The 26,277-nt window shown below is 35.2% G+C and overlaps 1 protein-coding gene across 6 annotated transcripts in view; it reads right to left on the minus strand.

The window, feature by feature from the left end:
- Positions 1-1,382: 1,382 nt before the first annotated feature.
- Positions 1,383-26,277, minus strand: part of TOR1AIP1 (torsin 1A interacting protein 1) — a 39,493-nt gene continuing 14,598 nt past the window's right edge. For 4 of the 6 annotated variants that reach the window (XM_078078108.1, XM_078078109.1, XM_036099992.2 and 1 more), the window contains 8 exons: positions 23,793-23,834; positions 22,906-22,992; positions 19,868-19,924; positions 16,814-16,855; positions 16,001-16,069; positions 6,642-6,686; positions 6,222-6,278; positions 1,383-3,789 (listed from right to left, as the gene is read on the minus strand). In XM_078078108.1, coding sequence (XP_077934234.1) covers positions 3,005-3,789; positions 6,222-6,278; positions 6,642-6,686; positions 16,001-16,069; positions 16,814-16,855; positions 19,868-19,924; positions 22,906-22,992; positions 23,793-23,834 — 1,184 coding nt within the window. In that variant the 3' untranslated portion in view covers positions 1,383-3,004. The remainder of the gene's footprint in view (positions 3,790-6,221; positions 6,279-6,641; positions 6,687-16,000; positions 16,070-16,813; positions 16,856-19,867; positions 19,925-22,905; positions 22,993-23,792; positions 23,835-26,277) is intronic. The other 2 variants (XM_036099994.2, XM_036099995.2) reach the window with 1 other exon arrangement.

The raw sequence follows: 26,277 nt of genomic DNA on the forward strand, positions 1-26,277 counted from the left end.
CCAGTAGAATCCTCTGTAAGATCTTACTCTATGACACTCTATGACCTTGATAGAGACAGTATAGCAGAACAGTCCATTATCTGTTCAATAGGACATAAAGGCCACTTTCCAAAGACCTAAGATCAAAGGGAAACTGGATTTTGTATCTTTAGGCATTAACTAATGGCATGAACTATGCAAACAAGTTACAGTTCTCTTCATAGAATGAAAATCAAGTTTACTTCCAACCCTTCTTTTGAGAATTGGAGGTTTAGAAAACTTCCCTAAAGATAATATAAGAAAGTCATCAAAGGAAGGGAAGCAAATTAAGTTTCTAGAAATCTGTAAGACCAGTACTGTGTTGTGGTTTTCCCTGGGCCAGTGTTGCCACCCAAAGTCACAATGTGCCTGATTTCTAGAAACCCTAGCTCCTATTTTCAAGCTGATGACTTATTAAATTTTCCCTTCCAAAAGGGTAATAACATAAACCAAAAATAGAATGTTTTAGGCAGCATCAAAAATACAGACGTTCTCAGGGTGCCTGGGTGGCTCAGTCGGTTAAGCGTCCAATTCTTAATCTCAGCTCAGGTCTTGATCTCAGGGTTCTGAGTTCAAGCCTGACATTGGGCTCCACACTGGGCATGGAGTCTAGTTAATGAATAGATAAGTACATACATAAATACATACATACATACATAAATTAAGTATAGATAGACAGATGTTCTTGAGCATGCATTCTCAGTGGCAACAAATACTGGTTCTTGGAGGGCAAAAAATCTTACTCTTCTTATGTATAAAGGACAAAAATATAGTCCATAAACAGATATATAGTATATGTGTGGTATTAGAATTTCAAGGGGGTAGACAATTAGTAAAAAAATTATCTAAAAAGGCTCTTTAGCAAGGTGAGAAGGAAAAATTTGAGAAACACTGCTGTAGATACTTTTGCCAAGTCAGGAAAACCTAAGTTAATTCCAATATAGTGGTAATTCAAATACCAGCATGAAACAGAAAACCATGGTGATTATATCTTTAAACAATGTATTTGTGAATGGCTCCAGTCCTTTGGCCTTTGTTTCTCTTAGCAGAAGTTACTAAAATTGGGGGCGCCTGGGTGGCTCAGTCGGTTAAGCGTCTGCCTTCGGCTCAGGTCATGATCCCAGGGTCCTGGGATCAAGCCCCGCATCGGGCTCCCAGCTCCACGGGAAGCCTGCTTCTCCCTCTCCCACTCCCCCTGCTTGTGTTCCCTCTCTCACTGTCTCTCTCTCTCTGTGTCAAATAAATAAATAAAATCTTAAAAAAAAAAAAAAAAAGAAGTTACTAAAATTGTTCAAGTGTAAAGAAAACTCTAGGATTAACTGGAAAAAAAAAAAGGTTTATGAATCATTAAGTTCACAACAGAGTACAAACCAAGAAAGTAAATTTATTTAAATTACTAAAATAGCTTCTAAAGTCATTTACAGATCAGCTGCTACAATTATTTTTTCCTGAAAGATATAAGTAACATTAATTTCTTTAAAATTATTTTGGTCAGCGAAACATTTAATAAAAACATTTGTTTCTCCATATAATATATGTGTATAAAATAAGCCTTTTCAAAAACTCTTGTTTTAGAATCCTCTATAAATCAGATGGCCTGACTTGTGACAGTCAGGAGCAAATTTCAATAAAGGGTATAAATTTATGAACAGTGGTTGTTCTAGTTGGAAGAAACCAGACCACACTCCACTACCAGGCATGGGATCCTCAAAAGGTAAAGCGTAAAGCCAATGACTGCCTCTCTTATTCTAAAAACAGTATTTTCATTTAAAAACAAAACATGGTAGATCCAGAATCTTAAGATTTTAAGAAAAACAACGCAGGCGACAGATTTTGAGAAAGCTCAGTTACAGAAGCAAAGTGACACCTGAAATGCAACAGTAGTACAGGAATGCACAATAGTACATTTCAACATTCTTCACATATGGTCAAGTTCATTTCCTTTTGGCTTGAGGCACTCTTAATAAAATTTATCACATGCATAGTAAATCTTTACATTTGTCATAAGAGTGTCATTAAAGGACTTAAGACTGCACGCAGAAAACCAAATCCTTCTTCGACAGTCCAGGACAGACAGTCCTGGCTGACTGATGGTTTACCAATTCCTGCAACTATATTTTCTGAATTCAAAACAAAGGCTTCAGGATATGTCCAAAATAAAATGCTCTGAATTGACCACACCCTTCAGAGTCAAATGAACAAATACGCTAAACCTTGTAATATACATGCTTCAAAATCCTTGGGAGGACCAAAAATTTCTTAAAGGAAAAAAAGGACATGTGAAAAACAAACCCCAACAGAATTCACTGAGCATGGAGTTCATATGGCTATGCCTGAGTGACCTAAGTCTCAGTGGCTTATTTTAAATTTCATCTTGAAGACTTTTTTTCCCCCTTTCCTTCCTTATTCCACAATTTCTCTTTTCCCTAGCCCCCTTCTCCTGCCCTCCAAAAACAAAGAAAAAAAAAAAATCCAAACACACACTCAGGTGACCTTTCATTACTCTTATTCCTATGAGGGGAAGCTGACTAAGGAACTCGCACCTAAATGATGTAAAAGAGAACAAAATGGGAAAACCCACAGTTGCATTTAGAGAGCTGCCTTACTAATAGCAAACTCTGAAAAATCTAACTTAAAAAATTGAGAGGATTCATAGGAAGGAGCCCAATCCCCCCCAACCTGGTCTGGTCATACCATAGCAATAATGTTTCAACCCCGAATCTAAACAGATCCTCTATGGGACTGCATATAATTTATAGTCCTCAGAGATCATTAACACAGATCTCAATGGAAACAGGGAAATGATTCTCTCAAGTAACAGATACTTAGGTTGAATAAATGATTTAGATGTTCTATGTTTAGATAAGAACTTAATTTCCTTTAAAAAGAAACCAGTTCTTTCAAAAAGAGCTCTGAATCCCGTCTCTGGCTAGAAAGTCTGAAAAATTCTGAGAACTTGAGACATGATTTTGTCGTCTGTCACCCTTTATAAGCAGATGCCACTTTTCAGGGCATTTTCAGGTTGGACAGGCAGGACCAAGTGAGAAATACGGCTCCAGAGCCCGCTCAATTTGTCTGGGTCCATATGTTTGCTGGAGTTGGGTGTGTCAGAGTTGATGAACTTGACTTTGAGGAAATCTCTCACTTTTTCTTCAATTTCCTTTAGGCCTAGACTGGTTCCCAGTGTCTCTTCCTCCAACAATACAGTCAGGACTAAGGCTACGTCTTTGAAGGCTGCATTTTCATGGTCACAATATTTATAGAAGATCAAAGTAGAGCCTGCAGGCAGGGACTCAAAGCGGTGTACCACAGCAGCATTCTGGCCATTGTTGAATCCATTGCTCAGTTCCTGATCTACCTCTTGTTTGACAATATCGCTGTCTTGAGTAGCTTTGCCCGCCCCATCAATCCGGATGGCACGGACGCTCCGGAAAGAAGAGTAGGCGTCAGCAATTTGTTCGCTCAGACACCTGAGCGCTTCTTCAGCATCCCGAGCAGCGGCGAGCAGCAAGATAGCAGGCTGAGGCCGAGGTTGGGAGCTATTAAGATGTTTTTCCAGGAATGTAAGGCTCCTTTTCCACAGCTTCTCATCTTGACTTTGATACTTAGTCATTAGTTGTCTCATCTGGTTCTGGAACTCTTGAACAGCAGTGGTTTCTACCTCAGGATTGCGAGGGAACAAAAAACTCCCAACAGCCAATGAAACTATGAGAACAGATAGCCACCACCACCTCTTGATAAAAGATGCACTTTTGGGTTGTCCAGTCACTTCTGCTCAGGACAAAAAGAAAAAAAAAAAAGACAGATTCAAATACCATTTTCTTAGATTCAAGGACAAGTGACTTTTAAAATCAGTATTAATCTTCACAAACATTAGATAAAAGAGGAAGGAATTTAAAGAATGGAGCTGGTAATTTACTTTCTTAAAGAAATGTTCATCACATGTATTTAAGAAAATCTCACACCCATAGGTTTTAGGTGTATTATAAGTATGCATGTGTCTCTTCAATGTCAAAATGATAAAAAGCCTTAGAGGAAAAAGTAGAATTCAAAGATATGAAGTGGCATAAGCAAGTCAGAAATAATATAATTTATAAAGCAAAACTATTATTACTACTGCTAATATTTGGGAGGCAAGCAATAATAAAAGTCACTTGATAAAATATTTTTAAATTTAGACACTGAGAATTCATACAGCTTATTATCCAAGGTGGAATGTTTCTGAAGTATGTAAAGGGATTGAAAAAGGATGCACTGTAAGTTGAACATCTTCCATATATTATAATAGCTAACTGTCCCTTTAATTGCACTGATGCCCACCTTTTGTGGAATGCAAGTTAATACCAGTAAAATTGAGTATGCATTTCATCCCTAATTATTATTAGCAATAATGATACCAATTTACATTTACCTAGTGCTTTTCAGTTTATAAGCACGTTGTCACATACCACTTCATTTAATAGGATAGCAACAATAATACTTTTACACCTTCTATTTTATTTGTACTATGGACCTTTTAGAGCAATAGTTCTCAAAGTGTAATTGCTGGGTACCTCAGGATCCTTCCAAGAGGGTCCTTGAGGTTAAAGCTAGTCTCTTAACACTAGGATGTTATCTAACTTCTCCCAGCATGTTGACATTTGCATTGATGGTGCAAAGCCACAGTGGGAAAAACAAATGATACCTTAGCATGGACCACAGGGCAGTGCTAATGTAGTCTTTGTATTCACAGCCATGCATTTAAGGCTATCAGTGAAACTGTTTCATAAAGCAGTTAAAATTATTCACCTTATTAAAATTCAACCCTTGAGTACAAATCCAGTAGAGTATATGAAGAACTGAGAAATATACATAAAGCACTTCTGATACCTAGCACAGTACAGTTTTCTCAAGGAAAGGAATTTTGTGCAACTCAGTTGAGCTGAACTAGTACTTTTAAGAACAAGTGACAAACTATGGTTAGACTTGAGTATTTGGCAGACATTTTCTTGAAAATGAACAAAGTGAGTCTGTGTTTCTAGGAAAACAACTGACAATATTTGTTGCCAATTATAAAATTCACGGTTTAAAGTGAAAATTAGGATTGTGGAAATACTGTATCTGCCACTATAAGCTTGACAGCTCCTGAATCCTTAAAGACTTTTTGTCTTGAGATTAGTGGTGATATTAACAAATGTGATCTTTTTATACTGTATTAGAAATGTGTCAAAATTTGGAAGATCTACATAACTTAGTGAACCTTTATTTTCCAAATGATCAGTGCATGATATTCCATTCAAAGTACAAGAAAGACCAATGGATTTGAATGTAATAGAACAAAAAAGTTCATTAATTTGGTTTCAGATCTCACATTTTAAGTAACTTGTTGAGTTTTGGACAGTATCAAAAGAGAATATCCAAAATTATCTTTAGACTATTAAAAAAATCTATATTATCTGTATAAAGCTGGATTTTTGTATATACTACAACCAAAACAATATATTGTAACAGATTGAATACAGAAGCAGATGCGAATCCAGCTCTATTTTATTAAGCCAGACATTAAAGAGATTAGAAAATATAAGTAATTTGTTACTATTCTTACTAAATTTTTAAAAAATAAATAGGTATTTTTAAAATGTTTCAATTTTAATTTCTAGGTAAACATGGATAGGTATAGCCCATATTAAAAAAAAAAAAACAACGCTCTTTTAGGTACTAATTTTGCTAGTAGAAAGTGGTATTGAGACCAAAGTGAGAGTCACTGTGAAGTTATTTTCTTAGTACTCATTTGGGATAATAAACAGGCTTAGAGAATTAAAAAAGCTTGCTGCAAGGCTGTAACAGAAGGTTAAGTGGTCCAATCTAATCTAAATACAGGTCTGTGGACTCTAAAACCCACAGTAAACATATTACATCATGCTATGTGCCATCTTTCTTTTGACTCAGCAAGGTTCACCTGGTTATTGGTATTAGTAGTTCTGCTTATTAACTTTTACTTTTGGTCTTACGGCTAATTAAGCGAAGGGGAAAACCAGATGTTGTTTCATACAGTTTGTCCTTAAAGAATTTCACTGCTAGTAAAATATATACTTTTTCCTCTTAAGTGCTTAAAATACAATTTTTCAAATGGCATTGTTTATTTGTGGTCAAAAAAATTTAAAACAATTATGAATGACCAATTTTAGAAACTCACTTAATAAAAACTGAACAGACAAACTTACGTTGGCTGGAGGTTGATGGAGACCAGTTTCCAAGCTCTGATTTCTGACTGCTGTCATCTAATGATAGGAGTAATAAAGACTATCAATTTATGGTTCATAATTTAAGTATTTCCAACAGAGAAAGAAAATACAAATTCCACCAAGAGAATATAAGGCAGAAATCAGCCAGAAATAGAAGAAAAAGTAAAAGATCTAAGTGCCCATTAGACTGACAGCTCCTTGTGACTTAAGAGTTATTTCTTTCATAATTATTCACAGCATGCCATGGGGTCTAGTATAAAGCATACTCTTAATACATTTGTTTTGTGAGAAAGCCTTAAAGTATTTGACCCAAATTATTTAATGGAACTAGTGAAACTTACGGCACAAAGTTAAGAGAAGAAAATAAGCACAACTAAAAGAAAAGAAAACATGTTATACCATCGGAAAAACTGCCATATATTGAACTCTTGCTTGGTGATGATGCTGTAAGAAGGAAAAAAGGACAAAATATGGATTATGGATTACAGAGCTACCTGGCTAAGGGGTTTTAAGGTAAAATGCAATGTTAATCCTATTCTCTACCTCAGACTGATACAAATATTTACTCTGGTGCCTCTGATCATTTCAAATATCAGTAATATTTTTTAAATTATATTAAAAACTCTTCACCATTTTTATTAATAGACAATTCTGTTTTATTTAGGTTTGTGGTTAAACCACAGATTTCAAAAATAATTTTCTCTCATGAATCCACCAAATCTCTATTTCTATCATTATTTTAGCAAACAAAAACTATCCTAACTCTTTACTTTTCCCGTTCATCCTTCTTGGCATGACCACAGATTTTACTATAAAAGAAAGAAGAAATGGAAGGACAGGGTTCAGAAGGTGGAGAGGCTGAATTACTAATTCGTATGACCTACTTTTACCAATTCTGCCATCTATTATTTGCCTGGAGTTTTATAACTTATGTATCTATAAATGACCTTCCTGGTGTTTAGCAAGAGCTTTCATTTGAGAAACACTGGACTAAACTAGAGGTATAAAATTAGCACTGCTAAGATATAAAAATAGTCTTATTTTTGGTCATATGACAAAAAAAACCTCAAATGAAACAAAATGACATCAACCTTCATTCTAAAGGCATACTGTTTTATAATTACTGCTTTAGCCTAGGAAATTACATTATTTAGAAACTTCTAAGTTAGGTCACCAAAGTTAACATGTATATTACTAAAACAAACAAATTCCATCAAATGATGTTTATCTTGAATACTTTACTCTATGGTTGCAAAGATCAAATGAAATAATATATGATATTATAATAATACATAACTATAATAATATAAAACTATAATATGGTAGTTATTATATATAAAGATCAAATGAGGTAATTTTTTATACTATATCTAACTACAATATATAACTATAATAATATATACTATACTTATATAACATTAGTTATACACTTATTATGTAACAAATGTAATATTTACATAACTCAGAAAACATTTTAAATTTTAAAATTAAATTAAGAAAATAATCCCATTTACAATAGTATCAAAAAGAATAAGATATTTAGGAATAAACTTAACCAAGGAGGTGAAAACCTTGTACACTGAAAACTATAAAACACCAATAAAAAATTAAAGCAGACACAACTAAATGGAAAGATACCCACATTCGTGGACTGGAGAATTAATATTCTTATAATGTCTATACTATCCAAAGCCATCTACAGATTCAGTACAATCCCAATCAAAACTCCAATGGCATTTTTTACAGAAATAGAAAACAATCCTAAAATTTGTATGGAAACACAGATTCCGTAAGATTCCAAATAGTCAAAGAAATTTTGAATAAGAAGAACAAAGCTGGGGGCATCACACTTCCTGACTTCAAAATACTTTATAAAGCTAGAGTAATCAAAACAGTATGGTACTGGCATAAAAAAAGACATAGAGACCAAGAGAAGAGAACAGAGTTCAGAAATAAATCCATGGAGATACGGTCAGCTGATCTCTAACAAGGGTACCAAGAAAAAACAATGGGGAAAGGACAGTATCCTGAATAAATGGTGCTGGGAAAACTGGATATCCACAAGCAAAAAAATGAAATTGGACTCAGACCATACACAAAAAAATCAAAATGGATTAAAGACATAAACATAAGAACCAAAAGTATAGGGGGCGCCTTGATGGCTCAGTTGAGGAGCATGTGACAACTGATTTTGGGGTCGTGAGTTCGAGCCCCATGTTGGGTGTGGAGATTACTTAAATAAATAAAACTAAAAAAAAAAAAAAAAAAGAACCCAAACCATAAAACTCCCAGAAAAAAAAACAGGGAAAAAGCTTCCTGATATTGGTCTTGGCAATGATTTCCCATATATGACACCAAAAACATAGGCAACAAAAGCAAAAATAGACCATGGGATTATAGCACACTTAAAAAACATGATGAGCTACATGATCAAAATCATAGTAAGATTCACCTCACACCTCTTAAGATGGCTATTATCCAAAAAACCAGAGCAAGTTATGTACAGAGGATGTAGAGAAAAGGGAACCCTTGTACACTGTAGGTAGGAATTTAAATTGCTATAGCCACTATGGAAAAGAGTATGAAGGCTCCTCAGAAACTGAAGAATGAAACTACCATATGATCCAGCAATCCCACTTTTGGATATATACCCAAAGGAAATGAAATTAAGATCTTGAAGAGATATCCGTGTGCCCATGTTCACTGCAGTAATATTCACAACAGCCAAGACATGGAAGCAACCTAAATGTCCAGTGATGGACGAATGGATAAAAAAATGTAGCATATACAGTTAATCCTTGAACAATATAGGTTTGAACTGTGCAGGTCCACTTATATGTGGATTTTTTTAAAAAAAGATTTTATTTATTTATTTGAAAGAGAGAGACAGCAACAGAGAGCACAAGCAGGGAGGAGAGGGAGAAGCAGGCTCCCTGCTGAGTAGGGAGCCCAATGTGGGGCTGGATCCCAGGACTCTGGGATCATGACCTGAGCCCAAGGCGACGCTTAACTGACTGAGCCACCCAGGCGCCCCATATGTGAATTTTTAAAAATAAATACATTGGAAAATTTTTAAAGATTTGCAACAATTTGAAAAAACTCAGTCGAACTGCATAGCCTAGAAATATTTTAAAATATTAAGAAAAAGTTAGATATTTCATGAATGCATAAAATATATATAGATACTATTTTATCATTTGCTACCATAAAATACACACAAACTACAAAAAGTTAAAATTTATCAGAATTTACGCACAGACTGTACATGGTACCATTTGCAACTGAAAGAAATGTAAACAAACATAAAGATGCAGTATTAAATAATAATTGCATAAAATTAATGGTAGTACATACTTTAATAATGCCATAGTTGTTACAGAAAGAGCCATCAAACCCAAAACAATAATTCCTGCTGGAGAAAACTGTCCAGATGTGTATGACCTCACAGGATTTACAAAACAGCCAATCAAAGAAATCATGAAAGAGATCATGATTATGGCAAAAAAGGTAGGGGATGAAGGGTTTCAAGATATGGATCTTAGATTTCAAGATATACTAAAAAGCTGTAGTAATCAAAACAGTATGGTACTGACACGAAAACAGACATATAGATCAACAGAACAGAATAAAAAGCCTGGAAATAAACTCATGATTATATAGTCAATCTTCGACAAAGGAGGCAAGAATATGCAATGGGAAAAAGTCTCTTCAACAAACAGTGTTGGGAAAACTGGACAGCTACATGCAAAAGAATAAAACTGGACCACTTTCTTATACCATATACAAAAATAAGTTCAAAATGAATTAAGGACCTAAATGTAAGAGCTGACACCATAAAAATCCTAAGAAAGAGCACAGGCAGTAACGTCTCTGACATCAGCCGTAGCAACATTTTTTCTAGATAGGTCTCCTGAGGCAAGGGAAACAAAAGCAAAAATAAATTATTGGGACTCCACCAAAATAAAAAGCTTCTGCACAGCAAAGGAAATCATTAACAAACTAAAAGACAAACTAAAAGACAGAATAAGGGAAAATATTTGCAAATGACATATTTGATAAAGGATTAGTATCCAAAATAGAGAAAGAACTTCTACAACTCAACACACAAAAACAAATAATCCAACTAAAAATGGGAGAATGACCTAGATATTTCTATAAAGAAGACACACAGATGGCAAACAGACACATGAAAAGATGCTCAGTATCACTCATCACTAAGAAAATGCAAATCAAAACCACAGTGAGGTATTACTTCACACCTGTCAGAATGGTGAAAATAAAAAACACAAGAAGCAAGTGTTGGCACAGATGTGGAGAAAAATAATCCTCACTGAACTGATGGTAGGAATGCAAACTGGTGCAGCCACTGTGGAAAACAGTATGGAGGTTCCTCCAAAAATTAAAAATAGAACTACCCTATGATCCAGTAATTCCACCATTGGGTATTTACCCAATGAATATGAAAACACTAATTTGAAAAGATACACGTACCCCTATGTTTATTGCAGCGTTATTTACAATAGCCAAATTATGGAAGCAATCTAAGTGTCCACTGATAGATGAAATGGATAAAGAAGATGTGGTATATATGTGTGTGTGTGTATGTGTGTAAAAGAATGAAATCTTGCCATCTGCACAACATGGATGAATCTAGAGGGTGCAATGCTAAGTGAAATAAATAAGTCAGTCGGAGAAAGACAAGTACCATATGACTTCACTCATATGTGGAATTTAACAAAGAAAGCAAACAAAGAAAAAAGAACAAACAAAAAACCAGACTCTTAAATATAGAGAACTGATGGTTACCAGAGGGGAGGTGGGTGGGGGGATGGGTGAAATAGGTGAAGGGGATTAAGAGCACACTTATTGTGATAAGCTCTGAGTAATTGCTGAGTCACTATACTGTACATGTGAAACTAATATCACACTGTATGTTAATTATACTGGAATTAAAAAAAAAAAAGATAACGAATCTTAGAGAAACTTTAGAGCAAATAGACCCAGCAGAAGAATTAAAAGACCATGACTTGATTGAGATGAGTGCTCCCAAACTGAGGAAGAAGGCAGAAGACCTAGAAGAAGTGCCAGAAAACAAACCGACATTAGATAATCTGGCAAGAAGGGTTCCAATTATTCAAGACTGCCTTCTACTTCTTTTACGACATGGACCCTTTTATGATAGAGGCACTGAAACTAAAGAAAATGGTGGAATAAAGTTGGTACCATATAGACACATTTTTCGAGACATGAGAAGGCAACAAAGTCAGACAGAAATTACGTTATTTTGGAATGTGCCTGCCTCCCCTTCCACATTCTCCACCTTTTCAGCCTCTGCCACCCTTAAGACAGCAAGACCAACCCTCCCTCTTCCTCCTCAGCCTACTCAATACAAAGAAGATGAGGTTGAAGACCTTTATGATGATGCACTTCCACCTAATGAACAGTAAATAACCATCATGCTGTACAGTTAAGGAGCTTATCTGTTGGATGTGTATGAGTGTCTTTGTGTGAAAATCTAATTAACTGTCTGGCAAGAACTGTAGGAGATGTTTTTGTGTCATCATCGTCTCCTAAGTACTCACTGTGTAGAACATTGTGTACAAGACTTGTATGGAAGAGGATAGCCTATCCTTATATAGGCATAAGATGAGTGATACTTAACATAAAATTAATAATGTCAGTTTTCTTACTATTTCATTACTTTGCTTTCAAGGAAATAGGATACTGTATACCTCTCTCTCTAGTAACTGGAGAAACTGCCTATTGGCCTATCTTCACAGGTAAAAATTTTTTTTAAGTAACAATGTTTCCAATACTGTATTATGAATATGACTGTAATACTTACTGCATGCTATAGAAATGTTATAATGATCCATTTATTAGTGTATAGGTTAGGCTACTATGAAGCAATCAATTACACTAGGCTACCATAAAACAACCATACTGCTGCTTCTTCATTATCAATTTATGAATCATTATACCTGTAAATAAATACAAATTTCTTTTTCATATTATCTTCTCATTTTTAATGGTTAGTGTCAATAATACATATAAAATCTACAATGTTTTGCATCATATAAGACAATAGAGTTGTAGGTTCTGACAGACAATTCATTTTATGAGGAATCTAAAATAGTCAAATTCATAGAAGCAGAGAGTAGAATGGTGGTTGCTGGGGGAAGGGGAAAATGAGGAGGTATTAAAGGGCACAAAGTTTCGGTTATACAAGATGAGTAAGTCCTAGAAATCTCTGTAAAGCCTAGTACCTATAGTTAACAATACTGTACTGTATATTTAAAAATTTGCCAAGAGGGTAGATCTTATATTAAGTGCTCTTATCATACACACACATAATAATAAATGAAGAGGGTGGGAGGAAACTTTTGGAGGTGATATGCTTATGGCATAGTTTCCCACACGGTCATGCTTTCCAGATGTATACTTATCTCCAAGCACATTGAGTTGTATACATTAAATGCATGCCAACCATACTTTAATAAAATGACTAAAAAAGTTATTATATGAGGATGGCAAGTAGAGGAACCTGCAGTGAAAGAGCATGTGAAACATAATACAATTGTCTTAGAAAAAACAATCCATCAAGATAATGTTTATCTTGAATATTTTACTCCACGGTTGCAAAGTTCAAATGAGATAATATATGAAAATTCTGTTAAGTGCTCTTCTATGATGATTTTAATGATGAAGGATAGCTAAGTAAGTTATTATATAACATGTAATATTTATAAAATTCACAGAACACAAACTTAGCAAGGTATCTACTGCTCCGGCAGAGCATTCTCTAAGATAATCTCTACCCCTCTTATTAAAAATATTATTAGAAATAGAGACAGAAATTCCTCAAAAACACACATACAAAAGATAAAACTCAAGATTTTCCAGTTTGAAGACTACGATAACAATCAATCACTCTATAAAAGTCAAGAGCAGAGGGCATGAATCTTTCAGAGTAGTTATTATTGATTACTACACAATATATTGTTAACAATAAACACTAGTAATTATTCATTTGTTATTTAGACTTAAGCTAATTAGAATAACTTAATTATAGGCACTATTGTCTCTACTTTAAAGGTAAGAAAATTGAGGTTCACAAAGGTTAAGTAGCTTTACCAGTATCACTCAATTACTAAGTAGGAGAGGTTGGGACTGGAGCTCTAACTCCAAATTCTCTTTCGTGTCTCTGCACTACTTTTAGAGATAGGTTCCAAAGCATATGTATTGATGAAGCACTGACTCAGAGGTCTGACCTCTCCATAGAAACTCTTCCCTATTCTCATCGTTTTATCCCCTGGGAAATAGGAAATATAAAGACAGTGGTACCATCTTCCCCTAAAGGTTAGGACACAGGCAGAAACCCAAACTGGGACCTGTCTACCCAGGAAACTGGTGCTAACATGGGATAACAATAAGGATCTAAAATTCCAGGTTCTTGAACACCTAAATCTAAAAATTAATTTTTTCTCACTAAAGCAGGCAGAAATGTAAACTTAATGAAATATGAAATTCAGAATGCTAAGCGACCAATTTTTTTTAAATGATCTTGGATTGAAAAGGAATCTGTAAGGCTGTATGACAATCACTGCAGTCTTGCACTTTTTTTTTTTTTTTAAAGATTTTATTTATTTGACAGAGAGAGAGATAGCGAGAGCAGGAACACAAGCAGGGGGAGTGGGAGAGGGAGAAGCAGGCTTCCCGCCAAGCAGGGAGCCCGATGCAGGGCTCGATCCCAGGACCCTGGGATCATGACCTGAGCCGAAGGCAGACGCTTAACGACTGAGCCACCCAGGCGCCCCTGCAGTCTTGCACTTTTATTGAAAATATTTTCTTCGTGTTCACTGTTCTTATCTTAAAGTCCTCATGTGGTTAAAGGTCTAAAAAATTCTGTTATCTGCACCTTACTGCACAAACTTCTGGTATATAATTTCTATATAACTCTCAAAACTACATATGGTAGATGGCTACTAATCAGTATACCCGTTGTTTAAGCCATAATAATTGCACTAAGTTAAGACAAAGTAGGGATGCAAAAAGATAAAGTACTAAGACTTAGCTATCAATTTAGCAACTAAAAAGATCTATTTCTACATTCCAATCAGATCTTTAATATAATTATTTTCCCTTCTGCATTGCATTTGCACAGTGTCTTATCAGAGGAAATAAAAATTATACAAACATTTTTTGGTAACAATGTGTACTACACTTCACTTACTTGGAAGAAATGTATCTGTTATAAATTACCCAGAATATATAGTTAAGAACTAAGAAACAACATAACAAGTCCCTGAGATTTACATAGTGTATATACTTAAACTCATCCATTTTTACTTCTAAGAGTATATATCTCAGATCTATAAAGTAAGTCTTAATTTTTTTTTTTTTTTTTAGAGAAAGAGAGAGAGGGAGGGAGAGAGGGGGGGCGGGGAGGAGCAGAGGGAGAGAGAGAAGCAGGCTCCACACCCAGCATGGAGCCTGACGTGGGGCTTCATCTCACAACCCTGAGATCATGCCCTGAGCCGAACAGTCAGACACTTAACGAGCCACTTAGGTGCCCCATAGGTTTTAATTTTTGATACTTGCTATAAACACAACCCTAGTAAGCTAAATAACGAATATTTGCCTTCCTAATTATAATAGGTCAGAAAGAGCAAACTGTAAGAAGAAATGGTTTTCTGATAGCAAGGTACATACAACAATAAGGAATGACAGTCAACAATAAAGCAAGGACAGAATGTTATTTCAGTTTTAGACAGCTGAAGAACTCACATGTGGGATAAAACTTCACTAGTGGGAAAGAATGAATTGTGACCATCACTACTTTGCTGATGGAAAAACAAAGCCACAGAGGTTTGTTTACCACAAGGTAATCTTGTCCTATTACAGTTCATCATTTCCTTTTCTTTTCTTTTTTTGTTAAGATTTTATTTTTAAGTAATCTCTACATCCAACACGGGGCTTGATCTCACAACCCCGAGATCAAGAGTCACACACTCTACCGACTGAGCCAGCCAGGCACCCCCCTATAGTTAAGTCATTTCTTGAGCAAGAGATATGTGATGGGGATTTTTATATTATCTAAATAAAAGTAAGGGAGTACCTAATGACTTTGAGATTTATTGTGGTTAGATGAATAAAGAAGGGATAAAAGGTTAAGGGTGACTTAGTTTTTTTTTTAAAACAGTCAAGATTTAATGTGGACACAACTACAGAAATTATGACAGACACTGAATTCAAAGCATGATTATTTCATCACATCTATCTATGGTATTTCTCAAATTCTGTGACATTTAATCCACCCTAAACCTAAACATGAATATACTACTTGTAGGTTTCAACCTTTATTACTTAATATAATAGGCAGGCAGAGTTGCTCTAAGTGGTTATTTAAATAAAAGTAAACAAAATCCGCTACAAATAAAAAACAGGTGCTGTCAAGAGAGTAGAATTTCATGATCATGTACAGACTGGACTGCTGCTAGATAGAGCTGACAATTTGTTAAGTCTAGACCCACCATCCGCAGGCTTTCTCACACCACTATTTACACTTTACATCCAGACCATCTCCTGCTCCTCCAAGCAGCTGGAAATAACTAGTAATCATAGCTGTTCTTTATTAATGAAATTACAGTCTAAATGTCTATCTGAAGAACTAAATATTTTTGTATGTTGAACAATAAAGAAAAACAGCAAATAAACTTAAAATTACCTCAATAATAGGTAGAGATTTATCAACTTACTTTGCATCCTAGCCCTTGTTCTTGTGGTTTGTTCAAACCATTCCTGAGGTTTTTTTTGATATCCCGAGCCTGAAGCAAATACATATATCAAAATATCATTTCACATACTTTGAAAATGTATACCATACAAATTTACAAGGTAAATTTATCAGAAAGGCAAAACAAATTTGGGGAGGAAAACAACAAAAGCAACAGGTTCAGAAGTAAAAGATAATGTTAAAGGATCATACCAGGGAAGGATGAACCACTACTTACAGCAAAATAGGCAGCAAATAAATATATAATCACCTAATAGACAAAACTATGTACAAGTCCTTTGTTCTGGTCTGAGAATGACTGAATTCAGTAATATTTGAACTTGATTTCAATATTAAGAAGAAAAAAGTTAACCTTTTTTTTTTTTTAAAGATTTTATTTATTCACTTGAGACACAGAGATAACAGAGAGAGAGCGAGAGAGAGAGAGAGCATGAGCAGGGAGAGAGGCAGAGGGAGAGGGAGAAGCAGGCTCCCCGCTGAGCCAGGAGCCTGACGCGGGCCTCGATCCCAGGACCCCAGGATCACGACCAGAGCCGAAGGCAGACACCCAACCATTTGAGCCACCCAGGCGCCCATTTATTCTTGTAAATAAGTTACTTTAGGTAAAATAGTCCTAAACACATTTCCACATCACAGAATAATTACACATTTGGTACCAATGTGTGGTGGGATTAAAAGGCAAAGAGGGTAAAATAACTTGAAACCCTATTCAAAGCCAAATTTGACAAAGTCAGAATTACTTGACTGATAAAAGAACAGACAACCAACCACTTACTTAGCACAGAAGGTTGCTTCTCAAGAGTTATGAAGTCTCGACCTAAAACAGAAAACAAAGATAAGGTCATACAATGCTTGGAAATAAGAACAGTGAAGATATTGCATAGATATTCTACTTGTATAATATGGATACTATAAACCAAAAAAATCCCCACAAAAATCAAACCCTTCTTTCATCAGTCCCAAACATGCGATATATCCATTTTTTTCCCTTTTCTAAACTTTCAAAGTATTCAAGAATTGGATAATAATAAGTCAACTTTAGGATCAATACCATCAAAATAATGGCTGCATGTACTGAATGCTTACCAGGTATGAAGTATAATTTTACTTAATTCTCAAACTTTATGTGGTTGATATACCATTATTCCTATTTACAAATCAGGACACTGAAACTGATCATTTTCCCAAGATTACATATCTAAAGGTAGTAGGGCTGAGATACAAACCCAGGCAGTCCACATATGTTAATATATAGTATGTAAGCAATGTGGGCATTGCAAAGTAGTTACGAAGAGAAAGATGCTATTTTTTGTTTTGGGATGGTATCTAACAACTGTAAAATGATACAATGGGATGATGAGAAATGTATTTCAAACAATTATAACAAAGTAAATTTCCAAATCTGCCCTAAAGAAATGAGTTATTTCTACCCATTGCTACAAGAATCACTGTAAATTTTTCCATTTTTTTTCTGCATACAAATGCAATATATGCTAGCTGTAAACGAAATAAAACATTCTAGAAATGTACAACTTAAAAATTCATAAATATTTATTAAGTGCCTACTATGTGCAGGAATACCATGGTGAATAAGACATATGAATATTCTTTTAGATTTGTTTTCAGTCTATACCAACAAAATACTTAAAAAAAAATAGACACATGCTTTTTAAAATGTCTTTCATCATTGATTTTAAGAAGTACTTTTTATTTTTTTTTAAAAGATTTTATTTGACAGAGAGAGACACAGTGAGAGAGGGAACACAAGCAGGGGGAGTGGGAGACAGAGAAGCAGGCTTCCGGTTGAGCAGGGAGCCCGACACGGGGCTTGATCCCAGGACCCTGGGATCATGACCTGAGCTGAAGGCAGACACTTAACGACTGAGCCACCCAGGCACCTCTAGAAGTACTTTTTTTTTTTTTTTTAAAGATTTTTATTTATTTATTGAGAGAGATAGTGATAGAGAGAGAGCATGAGAGGGGGAGAGTCAGAGGGAGAAGCAGACTCCCCGCTGAGCAGGGAGCCCGATGCGGGACTCGATCCCGGGACTCCAGGATCATGACCTGAGCCGAAGGCAGTCGCTTAAACAACTGAGCCACCCAGGCGCCCTAGAAGTACTTTTTTTTTTTAAGATTTATTTATTTGAGAGCGTGTGTACATGTGAGGGGGCAGGGAGGGAGTGGCGTGGGAGGGGGGAGGGCAGAAGGGATGGAGGGGGAGAGGGAGAGGGAAAGAATCTCAAACAAACTCTGTGCTGAGTGCAGAGCCCAACACGGGGCTCAATCCCACAACCCTGAGATGATGACCTGAGCTGAAACCAACATCAGACCCTTAACCAACTGAGCCACCCAGGCACCCCAAGAAGTACTTTTTAAAAAACACCTCTGACCTAGGTCTGTATCTTATAATCAAGGATATGTCATAGTTTAACTGGATGGTTTATCTTTCTCAGTGACACATAAAATAATGGCATCTTAGATTTAAGGATATATATCTTGATCACCTATTCATTAGTATACAAAGTACTAATTTTTCATAACTAAAAAGTATTCCACTGTATGCATGTAGCATAATTTATATAGGGAGATACTTTTAAGAGCTTCCAAAAATCAAAGATGTAGAATAACAAAGGGCAAAGATATAAGATGATTCAGCAAGTAATTTTCCACTTAGTGGAAAATTAGTCTTAGTGGGTTTTGTTTTATTGCAGTTTTAAGTTCAAACCCAGAACCTTCTAAAAACTAAATATATATAAAGTGAAATAAAGTGGAATTCTATAAACAGTAATTACAAAACAGATTTCTAAAGACTTTTTCCTTAAAAACAGTCTCATGGGATGCCTGGGTGGCTAGTCAGTTTAAGTGTCTGCCTTTGGCTCAGGTCATGATCCCAGGGTCCTGGAATCGAGCCCTGAATCGGGCTCCCTGCTCAGCAGGGGAGTCTGCTTCTCCCTCTCCCTCTGCCTGCCGCTCCCCCTGCTTGTGCTGTCTCTCTCTCTGTCAAATAAAGAAATAAAATCTTTATAAATAAATAAGTAAATAAATAAATACAGTCTCGTATTTCAAAAAAGGTGATGTGGAAAGAAAAATAAGTCCTTGAAGATTTTATATACAAGGATATTTTAGGTTGATTAATAACTAACTCAAAGTCTGGGACTTGGTTTAAAAATGGAAAAGAAAAAACAGATCATTTCTGCTTAACCTAAGAAATACATATCCACTGTAGATAATCTGCAAAATACAGAAGAAAAGGAAAAGAAAAATGTCACCAGTTATTCTACCATCCTCAACAAATCGTTATTAGCATTTTAGTATATTACTTTCCAATCTTTTCTTTTGTTAAAATTGCTCAACACATTGTGAAAATTTTCAAGATTGTAAGCGAGGTTCTAAGATTTTTATATACCTACCACCTAGCTTATCATTAACTTTTTACTATACCTTGGTTTATTACTTATTCAACCTTCCAAACTTTTGCAATAGAGCTCAAATCATACTACATATAAAATTTTATATTCTTATTAGAAAATGTCCATATAAGTACGTTCAAACTACATTAGTTAAATTAAACTAAAACAGTCAACAAATTTATATGGGAAGCAAGGACATTCAACAAGTCACGGAATGCAGATTCTTGTTTTTTAAAATAAAATTCAAGCTTGAGTACAGAGCTGAAGCAAATTCAAGACGCTGGGTGAGTTTTTTAGCATTCACTAGACCTCTTTTTCAACACTTCATGTTAAACTGGAAAAGAGGATCTTCAAAAATAAAAACATTTAACCACACATACAGGTAGATTTTTAAGAGTTGAAGACATGGTTTTACTTACTTCGTGATGACTGCCAAAATGATTCTGGATATTGAGCTGATGATCTGGGGGTTTGATCTAAAAAAACAACAAAAATAAATATAGTACACTGTAAAGTATATTATACTTTTTAAATGCATATTTTATAAGAGAACAATGAGTAATCAAAGGAGCAAAGATATTCAGTAATACCCCAGGGAATTCAACACTTGGGCTCACAATTTATTTTTAAAAAGTTTCTAAAGAGTCATGTTGTATTTAAAAAATTAACTAATTATCTCTTTCCTTAACCACTTCCTAAAGAAAAAGATGTAAGATATAGAACATGGCATGAGGTAAGGGAGATAATAAAAAGCTTTGAGTTGGGGAACATTTTGAAAGTTTATAATGGATCTTCTTGAAATCATTAATACCCATTTTGCCTCATTAATACCCATTTTGCCTCAAATTTTTCTTGTAAGTGGCCAATACATTACATATTTTAGTCTACTCTCTTTAAAATCTTGTTTTCATATAAAAATGGAAATCATACCTAAACCTGTTCAAAAGCGATCAGAAGCAGGAGCATTTGACATATTCAGGGTGGTTTGCTACCGTATTCCCATTACTAAAAAAATTTGAGCATCTATCTCCCAAACATTTACATGTATTACCGAAATAATGTATTAACTAATGTGTTGCATTTATTATAAAATAAAAATAGACATTTTAAATGAAATAAAATACAAATATACATGAGATTCTAGTATTTTCTTCCTGCACTCCAATGGATCTTTGTTTTGTTTTTATTTAAATTCTAGTTAGTTAACATATGGTATAATATTAGTTTCAGATGTACAATTAAGTTATTTAACATTTCCACACAATCCCTGGTGCTCATCACAGTAAGTGCACTCCTTAATCCCCATCACCTGTTTCACCCATTCCAACCGCCCCCCCGCACCTCCCCTCTGGTCAGTTTGTTCTCTACAGTTAAGAGTCTGTTTCTTGGTTTGCCTCTCTCTCTCTCTTTTTATCCCCTTTGCTCATTTGTTTATTCTTGTACCTCTTCGGTGATAATAGCCCAGAAAATAATCTAGGGAGATCTGTAGTCTTAATATGCTCCCCTTTTTGTTCTTTAGCTAGAGTTCTCTTCTGCATGTGGGTCTGTGCTTCATTAAGAATTTATTAGAGTTCTAAAGGGATCACAGAGCCTGCGGTTTATGTAGTTTTGAAGAGCTATATGCTAGTGGCAATGGCATCAAATTACTGGCTATATGAATGGCTTAATCCGTCTCTAATTTTTAGAGCTTTGTGTATACACATACCAAAACTAATAAGAACACTTAATTTAAGTGTTTACTACGTGACAGGTACTTTCTAGGTGCTTGCACATGTGAATTAATTTAACCTCTTAACAACCCAGATGAGGAAACTGAGGAACACAGAAGTTAAACAATGGCCTGAGGGCACCAACCTAGTAGTGGAGGAGTGGAAGGAACCCAGGGATTCTGGCTCCAGAGCCCATGTTCTTAACCACTATGCTAGAATGGTGCATATCTCCTTTGGGATTTCTGTATCAAGAAAGAATGGGGGAAAATGAGGAAGGTTGGGAAATATAGAGAATACCAAATGCCCATAAACCAGCTTATGAGCTTATTTTTAAAATGGAATGATGAGGTAAAACTGGAATTACGGAAATTCTCAAAAGGTGGTGAGGGAAAGTGGAGAATTACTCTTTCAGAGGACTAAAATACAAATTATTCATTATTTACAGAGTTTACAAATTGGTTCAGCACTCTCTTAAGCCTCAATTGGTATTTTTTTTCTCTTCAGTCAATTCTTTCCTTTAATAAAACACAAATTCATGTGAACAATCATAAACTATTATTATTGACCTGGTTGAATTTGAACAATCCAGAGATAAAAGCAATTACCTAGGTATATTAAAACTTCATGTATCATATGATCTCACTGATATGAGGAATTCTTAATCTCAGGAAACTGAGGGTTGCTGGAGTGGGGGGGGTGGGAGGGATGGGGTGGCTGGGTGATAGACACTGGGGAGGGTATGTGCTATGGTGAGCGCTCTGAATTGTGTAAGACTATTGAATCACAGACTTGTACTTCTGAAACAAATAATACATTATATGTTAAAAAAAAAAAGATAGTAGGAAGGGAAAAATGAAGGGTGGGAAATCGGAGGGGGAGACGAACCATAAGAGACTATGGACTCTGAGAAACAAACTGAGGGTTCTAGAGGGGCGGAGTGTGGGTGGCTGGGTTAGCCTGGTGATGGGTATTAAAGAGGGTACATATTGAATGGAGCACTGGGTGTTATACGCAAACAATGGATCATGGAACACTACATCAAAAACTAATGATGTAATGTATGGTGATTAACACGACATAATAAAATAAAACTAAAAACAAAAACAAAAACAAAACTTCCTAAAAGCTAACTAACATTCCTGATAGTGTAATGAGTACCACTGCCAATGAGATCAGTTTCTCCAAAACATTTTTAAAATTTTTTAACGATTTTATTTGAGAGGGAGAGAGCAAGGGCGTGCATACACACATACACACACACATACACACACACACACACACACACACGCATAAGTACACAAGAGGAGGGAGGGGCAGAGGGACAGGGACAATAGACTCCCTGCTAAGAGGGGAACCCAACATGGGGCTCAATTCCAGGACCCTGGATCATGACCACAGCCTAAGTTAGATGCTTAACTGACTGAACCACCCAGGCGTCCCTCTCTACAATGTTTTTTTAAAAAACTATTTCTTTTGAGCACAAAAAATATCTTCTATTTCATCAATATCAAAGTAGGCTAAAAAGTGACTTATTTGTTTAGATGTTACATGGCACTACATTACTGATTAGATGCACACATGAAATCAATAATTTTAATAAATATTAAAAAGTACACAACTTTTTAAAAAGTAGTTTTTATAAAATACTTTGAAGTATTTTTTTAAAAAGCAGATTCACAAATACCTTTATATTTTAACTAAAAAGACAGCTCCTAAAATACAGTCATATGTATATAAAGCAATGTTACCTCCAGAATCAAGAGAATCCCCGGATATGACCTTAACCGTAGTGATATCACTGTCAGAGCTGTCTTGATCATCCTGTTCAGTTTCTCCTAAAAAGAAGTAAATAATACACTAGTATAGTCTTTATTCTAATGCTCTAAAGATCTAGAAAAATAAGTAATTCAACATTAAAATGAAGCTTCTCTAAATATCAGATACAGAATTGCTATTTATTATGCTTACTATTCTGGATCACAAATTTTCATATAAGCTAAAATCGAGCACATTAATGTTCTCTGAGGTACATAATTATATCTCAAATATTCAGAGTAGTATCTACACGATGATATTCTGATTATATTTACTGTAGAGTCAGAGAGTAAGCAAATGAGCATTAAATAGTGGAAAAATTCTACCTTATGGGAGGAACTACATACAGTCAGTGTGCAAATTCAGACAAGATTAGTATGTGCACACACATGTGTTTACATATGTCCATCTGTGTTTCTGAAAGGGGGATGTACACATACACCCATAACAAACATTTCAGTATGCAGGTAACCTTAGATTATGGTGGGTTCTAAAATGGATTAAATTTTACTGTACTATTCACAGACTGATTTTGAAAAAATGATTATTTTAATACCATAGTCATAGGTCAGCATATGCCAGAACCTTTTTTTTTACTAACTTTGCTTAAAATTAATAACTCAGAAAAAAGATGCTTAAAATGCATATAAAGACTATCATTGCTCACACTATCCTATTTTACTGGCCCATCAGATAAGCATGGATTTTTTTCTTTTTTTGTGAAGAAAAATACACGATTTTCTGCTCTCCAATACCTGTCAAAATTGCACCTCATGTTAATGGGGGAAAAAAAGATTTAGAATATTTTAAAAGAAAATACCTCCTTCAGAAAAATTGACCTTCTGTTGGACACCGGTGGCTTCTAGAAAAGAAAAGCAGACATGTCATACATAGTATCAGAAGCTAAAGCTCAGGAATAAACAAGAGCATATAATTTAGGAAAGTGAACATAAAGACAGACCAACTAAGCTTTTTTTTCTATTAAATCTTAAAAATATATATATTATATCCCTCTAGGTTATTTCAGAAATAAGTCTGATACAAACTAGAATCAGGAAGAGTTTATTTTTCCTTTAGCCGCAGGTCCATTTGTACTCTAAATGTACCCTGTTTGCAGAAAACATTAAATTCTCCGTTGACAAATATTCCAGTCCCTATAAAGGTTAACTGTATTCTCGTTCTCCTATTTGCCAGATTCCCTACACTCTCTTAAGAAACCCACCATCCTGGCAGAACTGATGAACCAGTTCTTTTATTGCACTGATACATCCAAAAAGGAAGAAAGAGGGAAAGAAACTGTCTAGCTCCAGCAAGTTCATGAACACCACTATTTCTCAGAGCCAGAGAATTTGGACAAAGATAAATGAGAAAATGTATCAAACAAATTTTAAATGTAGGGCTATTCTGAAAGATTTTTATTAAAGGGAGATAAACCCAAATGTGGCATTGCATAATTGGGCTAAAACATTGCTGAGTGATCATTTGAGAAGTAGCATGAATCAGACTGCTCACAAAGCTGAAATCTGTTTCTTTTTAGCTTTTCCTTCTAATGATTTTAATCCCTATTTGCTTTTCAAAAGGGAAAACCACTGTGGAAGGCAAGTGCCAACACATTATATGGTGAATTTGGGAATCTTTTCTTCAGATCAGTTTAATAATATTAATATAACACTAGTCAAACTACTCCTACTACAATAGTGGCAAGTGTAAATCAACATGTAAATATTTTTGCCAGTATTTTTGGTAGAAGAAAAAAACTAACCGTAACTACACATACTATGTACTCTTAAAAAGCTAGAATCTGGTATATTATATTGCATTTTAATCTAGGATCTTTAGGGAGACTGTCTTTTCAATTTTCTTTTCCAAGCAGAAAAATGGAAAGTCAAACTTGCCTTAGTGCTATTCTCTTAAAATTTTTTCATAAATACTTCCATTCATACAAAAAGATATCATTCCCCTTTTGGAGTTTTCTAAGCACGTAACTATTATTGTACTTGTCTTTTGTACAGCAGTTTACATTCTTTATTCATATAACTAATCTCATAGCACGCAAACAAAAGATGTTTTCTTAAGAATCAATGGTTACAGGGTGCCTGGGTGGCTCAGATGGTTAAACGTCTGCCTTCGGCTCAGGTCATGATCCCAGGGTCCTGGGATCGAGCCCCACATGGGGCTCCTGACTCAGCGGGGAGCCTGCTTCTCCCTCTGCCTCTCCCCCTGCTCATGCTCTCTCTCTGTATCTCTGTGTCTCAAATGAATAAAATAAAATCTTTAAAAAAAAAGAAGAATCAATGGTTACGCCTTAAGTCGTTATCTTAAAAACAGTTAAGCCCTTGATATTTGCATGCTGCTAGTTTTCAAAAAAAACCTTCATGTCTGCAATCTGATTCCCATAACGTCATAAGGAAATACTCTCCTAGGTAAGGCTCATTGATATTAAGTGACTTTTCTAAGGGTGTCTGAACAAATGATGAAAAAAGGACCTGAACACAAGCTCTTTTGATTTCTAGTCTACTACCCATCTACCACTGCATCAGTCTCATTTATAATGGCGTAATTACTTTTTTAATTAATTCTTTTTAAAGAGCAGTTTAAATTCACAGCAAAATTGAGGGGAAGGCAGATAGATTTCCTATATGGTCCCTGTCCTACACGTGGCCTAGCCTCCTCCATTATCAACATCTCTCACCAGTGTTCTATTTGTTGAAAAGTGGTGTCATTGATGGATCTATATTTACACATCACCCAAAGACCCTAATTTACATTACAATTCACTCTTGGTGTTGCATATTCTGTGGGTTTAGACAAATGTACAATGACATGTACCCATCATTATGGTATCATACAGAGTATTTTTATGCCCTAAAAAATCCTCTGTGCTCTATCCTATTCATCCTTCCCCTACCACCACCACCACCACCAAATCCTTGATGACCACTATCTTTTTACTGTCTCAATAGGTTTGCCTTTTCCAGAATGTCATATAGGTTCCTGCATGTCTTTTCATGGCTTGATAGCTCATTTCTTTTTAGCACTGAATAATACTCCGTTGTCTGGATGTGCCAGTTTATTTATCCATTCACCTACTGAAAGACATGTTGGTTGCTTCCAAGTTTTGGCAATTATGAATAAAGCTGCTATTAATGTGTGTGCAGGTTTTTTTTTTTGTAAACATTAAGTTTTCAACTCCTTTGGGTAAATATCAAGGAGTGTAATTGCTGGATCATATAGTAAGAATGTGGTTAGTTTTGTAAGAAATTATCCAACTGTCTTCAAAGTGTACCATTTTACATGCCCACTAA

The sequence above is a fragment of the Halichoerus grypus genome, chromosome 7, assembly GCF_964656455.1.
Source record: "Halichoerus grypus chromosome 7, mHalGry1.hap1.1, whole genome shotgun sequence".
In the NCBI taxonomy this organism is placed as follows: domain Eukaryota; kingdom Metazoa; phylum Chordata; class Mammalia; order Carnivora; family Phocidae; genus Halichoerus; species Halichoerus grypus.